Here is a 13,767-nt window from a genome sequence, read left to right on the forward strand (position 1 = left end):
TCTAGTATAGAGCACTAAAAAAAAGAAGAAAAAAGTAAATGTTTTCTCTCTATTATTAACATATTTACGTGAATTGAAGATGACCCCCCCCCCCCAATAATTAGATTCTAGATATGTAAAATTTTATAAACTTCTTATAATTTTCCACATACAAAATATAGTTTTTGGAGATTCATCTTAAATTTATCCCTACCACAAGTGCAGCAGGCCAAGCAGTGGTTGTGGTGGGGATATGGGGGGTAGAGGGAGCTGATGGGGGAGAAGAGAGTCAACTAGCCTAACTCTGGCCCCTTGCCGCCTGCCCTCCACACCCCATACTCATGCTCATGTGTCCCATACTTGCTCCCTGTGCTGAAGTGCCTGCATTTGTTGGAGCCTGTCATTCCTCCCTCCCCACACACATATACTTTGCCCCCTAGTGCTTGCCTGCTTTCCCCCATCCCCTTCGAGTAAGGTCCTATACCCCCTGGCACCTGCTCTTCCTTGCATGTACCTGCTCTCACCCCATCACTGCCTTCACCCTGCTGCTTGCCTTCCCCTGCTGTTTGCCTTCCCATTGCGGCTCTGGCTTTGGCTGGGACCCTGCTCCAGCATGGAGTACATGCTGCCTCCACCCCTTGCCCAGTTATGCATGAGTGGTGACAGTTCTGGCCCTGGCTTCAGCTTGGGGCTAGAGTGGCTGCTGATGCTCTGACCACTGTTGCATGGAGGCAGTGGGGGCAGCATGTGCTCTGTGCTGGATCAGGACCTGAGTTGGAACTGAAATGAAAAGGTAAAGGGGTGGGGGGATAAAATGGGGCAGCAGAAACTGCAGGGATAGGTGGTGAGGCAGGGAAGTGTGGTTCCAGTCCTGGGCTCAGGGGTAGAGCTGTAGCTGCTGTTCCTCCCTCCTTGTACTTCAGTCTAAGAGCACCCCCCACCCATATTAAATTGGGGGCAGCGGGTAACCTCATTTTGTATTTGAGTAATTGCGGTACATTAATATTAAGGAACCAGGAAACATTGTCATTACTCTGAGAACCTGATCACATTGTGTGCACCTGTTTTCTGCACCTGTTCAATATGCAGTTAGATGTATGTTAATATCTAAAAGTGGTTGTACCTCCTGCCATTTATGCTTTATATGGCAGAATTCTTTTGCAAAGAAAGCCAAAATTATTTCCTAACTTCTAACAATTGCATTTATAATGTGCAGTTTTATTACTGCAAGTTTTCAGGGTTTTCCACCTCCCCCCCCAAAACAAAACAAAAACCAAACTTTCACGCAGGTTAATCTACAAAAAGAGGCTTTTCTGCATTTCTTCCCCTCCTACCCCCATAACATTTTACAAGTGAATAGTAAATCTTCCTGAACTGGGCTATTAAACTTTATACCTGTAGAGACACTTGCCAGCATTTTGGAAGTTGGCTTGTCTCAGTGTGGTGTGTGCTAAATGTTAATGGAGAACTGAATGTGACAGTTACATGTTTTACCATAGAAAGTTTTTACAGACATTATCCCTACTTAAATTGGTATTACAATAACGTTTCTTCTTAAATTTTAGTACATGACACTCAATCCCTCAACCAAGAGGAAGAACTCTGGGTCACCTGACAGAAAGCCCTCCAAGAAATCCAAAACGGATGGGTCTTCACTGGGCCAGCCACTGAGCCCTACACTCTGGTGTCACGTGCATTTGAAGAAATCCATTATTGGCTCTCCACTAAAAGTGAAAAACTCTAAGAACCCCAAGTCCCCCAAGGAGGAGTTGGAGGAAGTGATGAAAATTGTGTCTCCAGGTAAACTGGGCTCTAATTTCCATGTACCGAAGAGGAGTAGACTGGGAAAGGGCACTGATAAATCCTTGGATAAGAAGCAGAAAGGAAAAAGGGTTCTGAATGGACAGAAATCTCCTGGGAAGTCAAAGTCCCCCCGAAAGGGTTTGAAAAATCCCAAAATCAAAATGAAACAAATGACACTATTGGACATGGCCAAAGGTACTCCTAAGGTGTCTAGGACTCCCAGGAACTCAGCAGGGACTCCCAGGTCCTCCAACAAACCCCAGAAACATCTGCCTCCTGCTGCCCTCCACCTCATTGCCTATTACAAGGAAAACAAAGACCGGGAGGATAAAAAAAGTGCTCTGTCCTGTGTCATCTCCAAAACTGCCCGGCTGCTCTCCAATGAGGACCGTGCCCGCCTTCCTGAAGAGCTGCGAGGAATAGTACAGAAGCGCTATGAACTCCTCGAGCACAAAAAGAAATGGGCATCCATGACAGAGGAGCAGCGCAAAGAGTACCTGAAGAAGAAACGGGAGAAGCTGAAGGAGAAACTAAAGGAGAGAGCTAAAGAGCGGAAGGAAAAGGAGATGCAGGAAAAACTGGAAAAGCAGAAGAGGTTTGAGGACCAAGATCTTAAAGGGAAAAACTTGCCAGCTTTTAAGTTGGTGGATACTCCAGAAGGACTTCCCAATACACTCTTTGGGGATGTGGCGGTGGTGGTAGAATTCCTCAGCTGCTATTCAGGATTGTTGATGCCAGATGATCAGTATCCTGTAACAGCAGTCTCTTTGATGGAAGCCCTGTGTGCAGAGAAAGGGGGCTTTCTTTATTTGAACCGGGTGTTGGTCATTCTTCTGCAGACCTTGCTGCAGGATGAAATAGCTGAAGATTATGCTGAGTTGGGAATGAAGCTCTCTGAAATACCCCTTACTTTGCATTCTGCTTCTGAGCTGGTACGTTTGTGTCTACGCAAGTCAGATGTACAGGAGGAAAGTGAGGTTTCTGATACTGTAGATGAGAGCAAGGATTCAGCCACTTTTGAAGATAATGAGGTACAGGATGAGTTTCTGGAGAAGCTGGAGACATCGGAGTTCTTTGAGCTGACACCAGAGGAGAAGCTGCAGATACTCACAGCACTCTGCCACCGGATTCTGATGACTTACTCGGTGCAGGACCATGTGGAGACCAAACAGCAGATGTCAGCTGAGCTATGGAAGGAGCGTCTAGCCATGCTGAAAGAGGAGAATGACAAGAAGAGAGCAGAAAAGCAGAAGCGGAAAGAAATGGAGGCCAAGAACAAGGAGAATGGGAAAGATGAGAGCACAGTGGGCAGGAATGAAAAGAAGAAAAACGAGATGATGAAGATGGAGCCTCGGGTGGAAGTAGAAGCTGATGATATGATCAGTGCTGTAAAGAGCAGGCGACTTCTTGCCATCCAAGCCAAGAAGGAGAAGGAGCAACAGGAGAGGCAAATGAGAGGTAAAACTTACTTTACTAGGTGTCTTGGAGGGGGAAGAGAGAGTGAGTGGTGTGTGTGTGTGCGCGTTAGAGAGAGAATGCAGAGGTAATGTAGAAAATGCATTGTTACTCAGGCTTGAGAAACTTCATGGCTATCCAAGTTGTTTAGTTTATTAATGAGGCACTGTGCAACCTGAAGTATTTTATAAGCCTCATACCAGCTTGGGCTTGTATATTGCCATAGAAACTCAAAAATTAGGAGCATCTAAAACAGGGGCGGGCAATTATTTTTAGTGGAGGGCCACTTACTGAGTTTTGGCAAGCCCTAGAGGGCTGTATGACAGGCAGCTGGGGCAGATAAATATCAATTTTCTAAATTTTTTAGGGGCCCTGTGAGCTGGATGGAATTTTGCCCACCCTGATCTAAAATAAGATATTGTAGCTAGCTGTTTTGTGTCTGTGGAAGTCTTCTGCATTTCTGGTGCTATGCTGACACATATCATCACAATGTCATCTGCACTACCTCACAAACTGGAAGGAATATGTAGCTATGTTACCATGCAGTGCCACATTATGGCAGTAATACTGCTTCCAGTTTAAGAGGTACCCACGCAGAATATTGTAGCGTCTTGGTGCTGTGCTGCCTGGTGTCATAAATCACTCGCTGGATGTACCTATACTGCTCAGTTACATAGGGGGAGATCTTTTCTGTCCTAGAAGATAAGTCTTCTAGCTCACTAGGGCTTCTAGAACTCCTCCTGTTTTGCAGGTTACAGTAACTGGAACAGCCCCTACCTCAAATAAGTTTATGATGTCTGCCCTCCAGTTTACAATCAAAGTAATTTAAAAGATAATTTTGTCCCATAATAAAGTTGCATAGAGCTTTAATTGGGTTGGGTAGAGTGGCTTGGGTGAATAGGTATTAACTCACATTTTACATAGCTGCTAAGGTTTGTGCAACTCCAGGTGTTCCGTTTTATGCTATCAAGTATTTGGAAGATTTGGAGACTTTCATAGAATTGTACAGTTTCAGAAAAAATATGGATTCACTGCTGATAAAAGTTGCCGGGTAGACATCCTGGGTAATTTTAAGTCCTCTGTTCACCTACTGGGCATTTAAGGACTAAATTTCCCACAGGGTGGCCTCCCTGATTTGAGTGGAGTCTCTAAGAATAACAAAGGTAGCCAAGTCTTCTAAGATTCTCCAGGCCTATTGTGTAGTTGCAAGTGGAGTGGCAAGATGTGTCCTATTGCAGATATAATTTTCAAGTCATGCAGTAGAGTCTGTGAATTGCATAAATACCATCAGTCTTGGAAGAGGTGGCTGTAGATCAGGGGTGGGCAATTGTTTTGGGCGGAGGGCCGCTTACTGAATTTTGGCAAGCCATCGAGGGCTGCATGAGAGGCACCCAGGGACAAATAAATATTAACTTTCTTAATTAAGGGGGGGGGGACGCCGCATCTGGCCCCTGGGCTGCATTTTGCCCACCCCTGCTTTAGATAAACTGGGTTGTAGGTCACAAGACATGTTGTCTTGTGCTAGGCCACAGGGAATTCCACAGGCCACAGGGTAGAGCTATGTGGGCAGCTGCAGCATTGTTGGCAGACAAGAACCAAGCCTGCTTGAATGCAGTGATGCGCATGGCATAGTAGTGCTCCACTTGCCTATAGACAGCAGCTTCTCTGAGGCTTAGTGCAGGCTGTGAGCCTAGTGATAGTAGCTTTTGTAGCAGGGCGATATTATTTGTATTGGAATTGCTGCTGCAAGTACTGTCAGCTCTGCAGATCCTTTTCCTTGCTTTCTTTCCTTGCCCTTATCTCTAACTTTTCTTTTCCTGTATTCACAAGTATGGTGTTGATCCGAAAATCTTGCTTGACTATCACCTTGCCCTTTCCTCTCTTGCTTTCACTTGCCACTATCTAGTGCTGTCTGGATGTTCTCTTCCTACTTCCACTCTTGCCTTAATTCCATAAATGACATCTGCATATCCACACATAAAAGGACCCATTCCTTTTATTCTACTTTTATTTTTAGCACAGTTAGTCATTTACTGCCTCCTTTGTTTCCTCCTTACTCTTCTTACACAGTGCTCACCATGTTCTCCTGTAATGCAGACTAGGGCTACTTCCTTCTTTCTGTTCCACAAATTACAAACGCCATGCATATGGTAAAATGAAGCCAAGCTGGGTGCCCAAGGCCAGCTTCTGTGATGCCCTAGTTGTGAAGTTTAGGGCTAACTGGAACTGCTTTAGCAGATTGAGAAACTATAAAAATGAGGTTTTATATTAAATATGAAAATACAACTGGAGTATTATTCCTTGCATCATCCATATAGCTATTTTTCCTGCCTCAGATCTTCATTGAAAGGCCTATATGTGCTTGTTATAGAGAACATAACATTATTATACTGAAAGTGGTGGCTGAGTCATTTGATACCAAAGATGGTTGGCTAGATTTCTGGCACCTAGGAAAATGCTCACAATTAAAAGGAAGTAGTTATGTGTAGAAGTGTAAGGGACCTTGACTTCTAGTGGAAACCACTCCTAATTTTTACCCTTTACCCTAGCAAATCATGATGTAAAAGACAGTGGCTGACATGCATCCAAGGGCAAAGCAAAAATAGGTTAGTTCAGAGATGTTCAACCTCTTTCCCTCTTGGGTGGGGTTCAGTGGTGTTTCCCCTCATTCCCCATTGAATGGGAAGTTCAACTGCGGGCCAGATAGTGGTTCTGATCCAGGGCCAGCGTGGTGACACCATTTGGCTACAGAGGAGGGGATGGAGCAGCTTGGCCTGAGCTCAGCCCTGCAGAGGGGAAGGGAGCTTCACCTGGCCCCATGGAAAGGAGGGAGGGGTGTGACCCAGCTTTGTTGGGGAGAAGGGGCCTTGACCTTGTCCCTACTGGGAAATGGAGTGTAGCCTGGCCCTGCAGGGGGAAGGGAGTGCGGCCTGACTCCCACCAGGCCTACAGGGCTTAGGAATTTGGCAGAGGGGATGGTGGCCATATTATTGGCCACTATTCCCCTACCAACAAACTTCCAGACCTGTGGGAAGCCCTACAGGCCAAATGCAATGGCTATGTGGGCTGCATTTGGCCTGGGGGCCAGAGCTTGAGCAGCCCTGGGCTAGTTTGTCTCTGTTAGAGTCCTCAAGAACAAGCTAATTAACAGACCAAATGAGGAAACTGAGATTAATTAGCCACTTCAGAGTTCCTAGTCATTGTTTCAATCTCCAGGAGAGAGGCTGATATGGTTTGTTTACACCAAGAATCCTTCCCATCAACTGCAGTCAGGACCCTCTTGCGTGTCGGTAGTATTAGATAGGCATGTACATGATGCCTTAACAGGACAGACGTTAACTCTGGGCTATACTGTCTGTAAGCAAAGCCAGTCATCATGCCAGTGTCTTTTGGGGAAGTGTCAGTTTACACATCAGTTATTGATTGGTTTAGCTGATGCCCCTCACAGTTGTATAGGGTTACTTCCCACTCTTCTGTAACACCTTTGACTACTGAAAGCACTGACTGCCACCTGTTTAAACTAATTGCTTAATGGCCCCAGCTACACTGGCTCCCACTCTAACCCAAATGCAGTGTTAAAGTAAAACCATCTTTAAAACACCAACATGCTTTTCTTATCCTTTTATAGTTTTTTCTGAAAATATTTTCATCCAGTTGCACACATGGTAGTAGGGGTGCTATGTGTATCCTCTGCTTTTTCAGCAGCATCCCTCACAAGCATGAAAGCTGAGAGAGAAAAGAAGTGGTTGTCTCCACGTAGTGAATATACAGCAAGGCAATAATTCAGAACTTCCTGGATGGATCATGTAGGCATCACTCTGTAGCCCAAACTTCCTGTCCCCCAATGCCAGTTTACCTCTTACAGTAAACTGAGTACTTCCTGTAGCAAAGCCAAGGCTAGAAATCTTGAGTAAATCACTACACCTCTCCACATCTCAGTTTCCCTCACAAAAACGGGAAGAAGTTTTCTCTCCCTCATAGATTTCATAGACATTAGGGCTAGAAGGGACCTTGGAAGATCATTGAGTCCAGCCCCCTGTCCCAGGGGCAGGAAGTCAGCTGGGGTCATAGGATCCCAGCAAGATAAGCATCCAATTTGTTCTTGAAGGTGTTCAATGTAGGTGCTTGAACCACCTCTGATAGCAGGCTATTCCAGACCTTGGGGGCTTGGACAGTAAAGAAATTCTACCTTATGTCCAGCCTGAAACAGTCTTGCAGTAGTTTATGACCGTTTGACCTAGTCATCCCTTGGGGCGCTCTGGTGAACAAATGTTCCCCCAGATACTGGTGGTGTTACCCAGATAAACTTATAGGTGGCCATCAGATCACCCCTGAGCCTGCGTTTTTCCAGGCTAAAGAGCCCCATGGCTCTCAGCCTGTCATTGTAAGGTCTGTTTTCCTGACCTGATCATGTGCGTGGCTCTTCTCTGAACTCTCTCAAACTTCTCTACATCCTTTTGAATTGTGGAGCCCAAAACTGGACACAGTACACTAGCTGCAGCCTCACCAAGGCCAAGTATAAGGGGAGAATGACATCCTGGGATTTGCTCGAGAAGCATCTATGGATGCAAGCCAGCGTTTTGGTCGCTTTATTAGCTGCAGCATTGTATTGAAGGCTCACGTTCATCTTGTGGTCAATGATAACCCCCAAGTGTCTTTCTTCCGTAGTGCTAGCAAGTGTAGCACTGCCGAGCCCATAAGGATGCTGTAGGTTTTTCCTTCCAAGGTGTAGAACTTTGCATTTCTCAGTGTTATACACCATCAGGTTCTCATCCGCCCATTTGCTGAGCCTGTCCAGGTCAGCCTGGATCACCCTCCTGCCTTCTGGCATGGATGCTTTGCCCCAAAGCTTGGTGTCATCGGCAAACTTGGCCAGTCCGCTTCTGACTCCAATGTCCGCATCATTAATGAAGATGTTGAACAGTATGGGTCCAAGGAGAGAGCCTTGGGGGACCCTACTGGTCACAGGGCACCATGACTATCAACTTCCATCAATTACCATCCTCTGGGTCTGACCACGGAGCCAATTTCCCAGCCAGTGGATTATGGTGGACCCAAGGCCACAATTGGCCTATTTTGCTAAGAGGTGATCATGGGATACTAGATCAAAAGCTTATTTGAAGTCAAGATATATGACATCAATCTCTTTTCCCTTGTCCAGGTGATAGGTCACCTGGTCATAGAAGGAAATGAGATTAGTCAAGCAAGATCTACCCACCACAAACTTGTGCTGCCTATCCCTCAGGATGTTGGTGTCGGCCAGTCCATTAAGGATGGCTTCTTTAATAAACTTTTCTGAGACCTTCCCTGGTATAGAAGTCAGGCTGATGAGCCTATAGTTTGCCAGATCCACTTTCCTCCCTTTCTTGAAGATAGGCACCACATTGGCCTTCTTCAAGTCTTCAGAAACTACACCAGAGCACCAGGAGTTCTCAAAGATCTGTGCCAAGGCCTGGGCTATGATGCTTGCCAGCTCCTTGAATACCCTGGGGTGTAGGTTGTCAGGGCCAGCTGACTTGAAGGTATCCAACCTATCAAGGTGTTCCTTCATGAGGTCAGCATTGATGGAGGACAGGGGATCTCCCTCACCTGGACCTTCCTGTCCTGTAGTGGGCAAGGGTATATCATGATGATAAACTAAAATCTTTGCCATTTATAAAGTTCTGAACTATTGTGGTGATGTCAAAGATGTTACCTAATGGGTTTGGTTGTTGCCTTGCGATTTTTTGACTTGAATGGTCCAATTAGACATTGGTTGTAATCCTTTGTGGAAAACAGGGAAATGAGTGCTACTGTGTAGCTGATTTGAAGCCAGTTATCTGCTGGGTTGGGTTAATAGGATGAAGTTCACTCACTGACTAAGCTTCTTAAAAATGAGTTGGCAGTTTTTGATGGAAAACACAGAAAATCTCAACCTCCAAGTGGGAAAAAAGAAAGTACTTTTTGTTGTGTGACTTTTTTTTCCCCTGCCCTTTCTAATCAGTCAGATATAGGACTTGGAAACACCTGCCAGGTACCTGTTGGCTAGCTAGTACAACCTACTGACCCTATTGTGTTATAGAATTGAATTGGGGTGAAGTCCAGAATGTGCTTCCTGGATAGTGCTCTAATGAGGTGCAGCATCATGTCTTCATTGCTGGGATTTTTGGGGACTGAACCACAGTAAGCACTTCATCGTTTGTATTATGCTCAGGCTCACGGGCACCTGAGAAATTTTCCTCCCTTCCTGCCTCTCTCTGACTTTTTCTTCCTCAAGTAATCTCTTCCTCTTACCCCCCTTATTTTTTGTGGCTGTAGTTAATGGGTATACATTTGAAAATAATCCTTTCTCACAGCTTTCCCAAGGAGTCAAAGAATGAAACTTGTGTTGGAACCATGTTGAACCTGGTGGTTCTGGATAGCAGCTCTGCAAATTCAGCATAAACTGATGGTCTGTTCATAAGTCTTGGCAAATTTCACTCTCGTTGAAGGTGAATACTGTTTCCAAGTAATGGGAATGGAAATGACCAGTTGGCACTCTTAGCTTGGTATATCAGCTGTAGTGAGGGATGCCACAGGTAGTTCTACAACTTAGGGCTTCTCTTCTCTTCTTTGAAAATTCACTGCACATTCACAGCTTCTTACATTACATCTTTCTATCAAAGATTTGAATGGTTCTTAAATAGAAAATATTCTGTTTTTCTTGATGTTTTAGGTTTTGACTCTGGTTAATTAGGTTTGGGCCATATGTTATGATCTGGCTTAGTTAATGGGGTTTGTGTTTAGGGATGGAGCAGTTAGGTTTTTTTCTGAGTGCAGTTCTTGTAGCAAGGGTGCATTTCTTCTTCAGCGGCAGCCAGAGAGAGACTCTGAACAAGAATCTGAGGAACCCCAAGCCCATTGGAGAAATTTGTGTCATTCTGACCTCAGTGCTTTGCCTGCCTGGCAGGAGTTAGGAACACTTTTGTTTGTATGTTGTTCTGACCAAAAGATGAGATGGCAGGATTCCTACAGACTCAGACAAGGCAGTCTGCTGCCAGGACCATCACCACTTCTACTCTGTTTTGTTTTTGTTGCTGACATTCATGGGGATATAAGAGCTCTTCAAATGCCAAGGGTTTTGTTGTGAGACAGTACCTAAGGTGTCTGCTTTTCTTTAAACTGTTCCACTAATGTGGCTGCATGTCTGGAGAGCATGAGTTGTTTAAAGGCATGTTTCTGTCTCGTGTATAGTCAGTGTGGAACAACCATGCCTGGAAACTGCCAATTTCCAGTTGCTTATTTTTGAGGAAGGCCTCTGGGAATCTTGAGGTGTCTGAGCATGGGTATCTGCAAAGTAGCTTTTAAACTACCTGGTTCAGGTACCAGTAGTACTGTAGTTGTGGCAGCATGGGCACAGTATACATGTACACTCTGTCTTTTCCAGCCAGGATCACTACAGCAACAAAAGGTGTACAAACTGGTGTGTATTATACAGACATACCAAGGAATAGCAGAACACACGTATAGTTCATCCTCCTGTTCTGACTTTTTTTCCTGCATTGTTATGGGAATCTCTGAAGCTGAAATGAGCACAGCTACAGTTTTTAAAGTTTGAGATCCTTCAGAGGCTGTGTTCCTGGACGGTTGTCTGCTGTGTGAGAATTGTACTGGGAAGATCTCTTAACATCAGTTACCAGTAAATTTGTCCAATATCTTCTTGTTATTAATTTACCAAAACAAAGAGAAGAACTGTTATCTCATTACTTGGCAAATATGAATAAGTACAAAGAACTGATACAGCTGTGTTTACTCCAACAGTGAAAATGGAGAAAGAAGCAGAGGAAGAGAGAATCCGGAAACACAAAGCTGCAGCTGAGAAGACTTTCCAAGATGGAATTGCCAAAGCTAAGCTGGTGATGCGTAGGACACCAATAGGCACTGATCGTAATCACAACAGGTAGAAGGGCTCATTGTATTGCTTCCCTTTACTACCTCTCCACTGCTGAAGGTCCCAGAAGGGTACAGTTTTATAATAGACTCTTCTAGTATTTTAGATATGTTGGGCAAGTATGTGATGTATTGCTGTGCATCTGAAACTTCTTGTTAGCTAAGGCAGAGGTGAGTCCTGGTTCTGCTATAGACTGAGACCCTATTTCTGAAGGATGCATTTTTTTGTTAGCAGTGTAACCTAGGGGATGGCAGCCTGTGGCCCGTCTAGGCTGGATCTGGATATGAGGCTTTGGCAGGGAACTTCCTGCCCTGCAGTGGGGAGAAGCAGCTGCTGGTCTTAGTAATTACCCACCTGCTTCTAACCCTAACTTTATCTTTCTGGCCTGAAGCCTGAAAAGATTGCTGACCACTGAATGCCTGTACGTGTTTGCTGTCTCTTCACACGTGTGTGACTTGTACTTTTTTTTTTTCCTTGCATCCTGTATTCTTCAGTGGTTGCTCACCAGTATGTATATGCTCCCTACAGGTATTGGCTGTTCTCAGATGAGGTTCCTGGCTTATTCATAGAGAAAGGCTGGGTACATGACAGCATAGACTACAAGTTCATCCTTCCCCATCAAAAGAAGGGTGAAGAGGAGGATGACTACAACCTAGTGGGTATGATTATTCGGCTTCTCTTGAGTATCCTGTTTGTCACTAGCCAAGCATCAGGGACGAACGTGTGAATGGATGTGATGTAACAGTTCAGTTGAAGATTCTATTCTTTGAGCTTGTGTTACTGTGTGCGTGTGTGTGTGTGTGTGTGTGTGTGTTATGGGGGCCCACCTTGACTGTCTGCAGATACTGAGAACCCATCCCCTGGATGGCTTGAATGATCTGAGTTCAGGGTCCTCCAGTACATGCTGCAAGGCTTGATGGTGCAGACCTTGAAATATATCTACAATGAGCTATATCAACATAATGCATGTTCCTGGTTATTGTTTTTCTGCTAAGAAGCCATTAGACTGTAGGCTTGGTGCCATCACCTTGGGTAACTCCATTGACTTTTTGCCTTTCAGGAGCCAGTAACAACATACTAGACTTCTTGAGCAGTTCCTTAGTTACCAGCTATAAGTGGTTACTGCAGAGAACAATCATAGTGCTAATATTTAAATATTGGGGAGTTTCCACAGTAGATCTTTTTGCCACAAAGAACAGCACACAATGCCTGAACTTCTGTTCTAGGAGGGACATGAGGCTGAGTGCCATACAAGACGCCTTCCTATTGCCTGTTCTCTCCAGGCATCCTGTCCACCTTTCATTCAGTCTAAAGGATGACGCCCAGAGTTGGATAAAATAGTGTTACCTTCATCCTAATGGCTCATTAACTGGTTGAGATGGCTTTGCCTGTCAAGCCTCTTGCACATGTCCATTCATCCTTCATTCAAGCTATCTGTATGTGCCCAGACACATCATCCCAGAACTTAGCCAGATTTTGCACCCAGAACTGTAGGTGTTGCTTATCTTGGCTTGCATGTTGGCTGATTTTGAGTCACTATGGAAAAACTGTTCTTTTGACCTCAGAAAAAATCTTCATATAGAGCACAAAAACCTGTTCCTCCAATTAGAAATGGTTCTTTATAAGTGTACTCCAGCATAATATGGTTCCTTTTGAGGCTTTGGTACCAAAAATTGCTTGGCTCTCTGCTGCATTTGAAACAACATGCTGGATTGGCATTTATAGCCACTATTTGAGCTGCTATTGGATTGTTAAATTGCATCCTCTTTTGATTGTTACTGCCTCAGCATGAAGTGTCAGCAAACTCTGAACTTGTAGGGCCAATCCCTCTATTTTTTCCCAGGGACAGAGCGAGATGGAGATTAATGGGTCTCTGGATTCAATTTGGAGATCCAGCTGTAAAATTGGGCTGAATCTCCTCTGAATTGAATCAGCGACCGAAGCTTTGCACAGCCCTAATTCCCAGTATCCCAGAACAGATACTACTTGTGATTCACATATAGTGGGATCCATGTTGAACAGATTCAAAGGAGAGAGACCAGTTAGTTATTGTACAGTAACTAGTAATTTAATTCATAGTCGGTATAAATCCCAGAAGCCATCCTCTGTCCCTGCCTTTTCAAAGTCCCTGCAACATGGGCTTTTAGTCTGGAGGGAGCTGAGGAGCGGTTGAGATGAAAAGACTAGAGCAGTGGTTTTCAGCCTTTATGGACTGAAGGCACCCCCTCCATATGTTTTTTAGAATGTAGTGACACTTCATTTAAAAAACTAACATAAATGCAATCTGAATATTATAATAATTATATTATTAATTAACATGTTAATTGCTTCACTGTATTATAATGTAGTATAAGTATAATAGTTACCCCAGGGGCTCTGGTTGCCCTTGGATACATTTGCTCCCAGTGCAGCACCTCGACTCCCTACTTGAGAGTCGAGGTCACTGCTGGGCCTGGGAGCTGGTGGGCCAGTTTCTGCCCTTAGTTATCTTGGGGGAGTGCCCCCTAAACTCCAGGCCTTGGACCAAAACGAGCAGTGCCTGGGGGCACCCGGCTGGTGGGGATGAGGTGCTGAGCTGCACACAAAGCACATGGGCATTGTAGGGAAGGTCGGGGGGGGGG

The 13,767-nt window shown here is 44.9% G+C and overlaps 1 protein-coding gene across 1 annotated transcript in view; it reads left to right on the forward strand.

Annotated features, from left to right (window-relative positions):
- BAZ1B (bromodomain adjacent to zinc finger domain 1B) overlaps positions 1-13,767 on the forward strand; it is a 75,468-nt gene that overhangs the window by 28,182 nt on the left and 33,519 nt on the right. Inside the window, exons 7-9 of the mRNA XM_019546420.1 lie at positions 1,545-3,240; positions 11,017-11,155; positions 11,675-11,805. Of these exons, the coding sequence (XP_019401965.1) occupies positions 1,545-3,240; positions 11,017-11,155; positions 11,675-11,805 (1,966 nt within the window). The remainder of the gene's footprint in view (positions 1-1,544; positions 3,241-11,016; positions 11,156-11,674; positions 11,806-13,767) is intronic.

This window comes from Crocodylus porosus, unplaced genomic scaffold, assembly GCF_001723895.1.
Source record: "Crocodylus porosus isolate Cpor-Errol unplaced genomic scaffold, CroPor_comp1, whole genome shotgun sequence".
NCBI classification, from domain to species: domain Eukaryota; kingdom Metazoa; phylum Chordata; order Crocodylia; family Crocodylidae; genus Crocodylus; species Crocodylus porosus.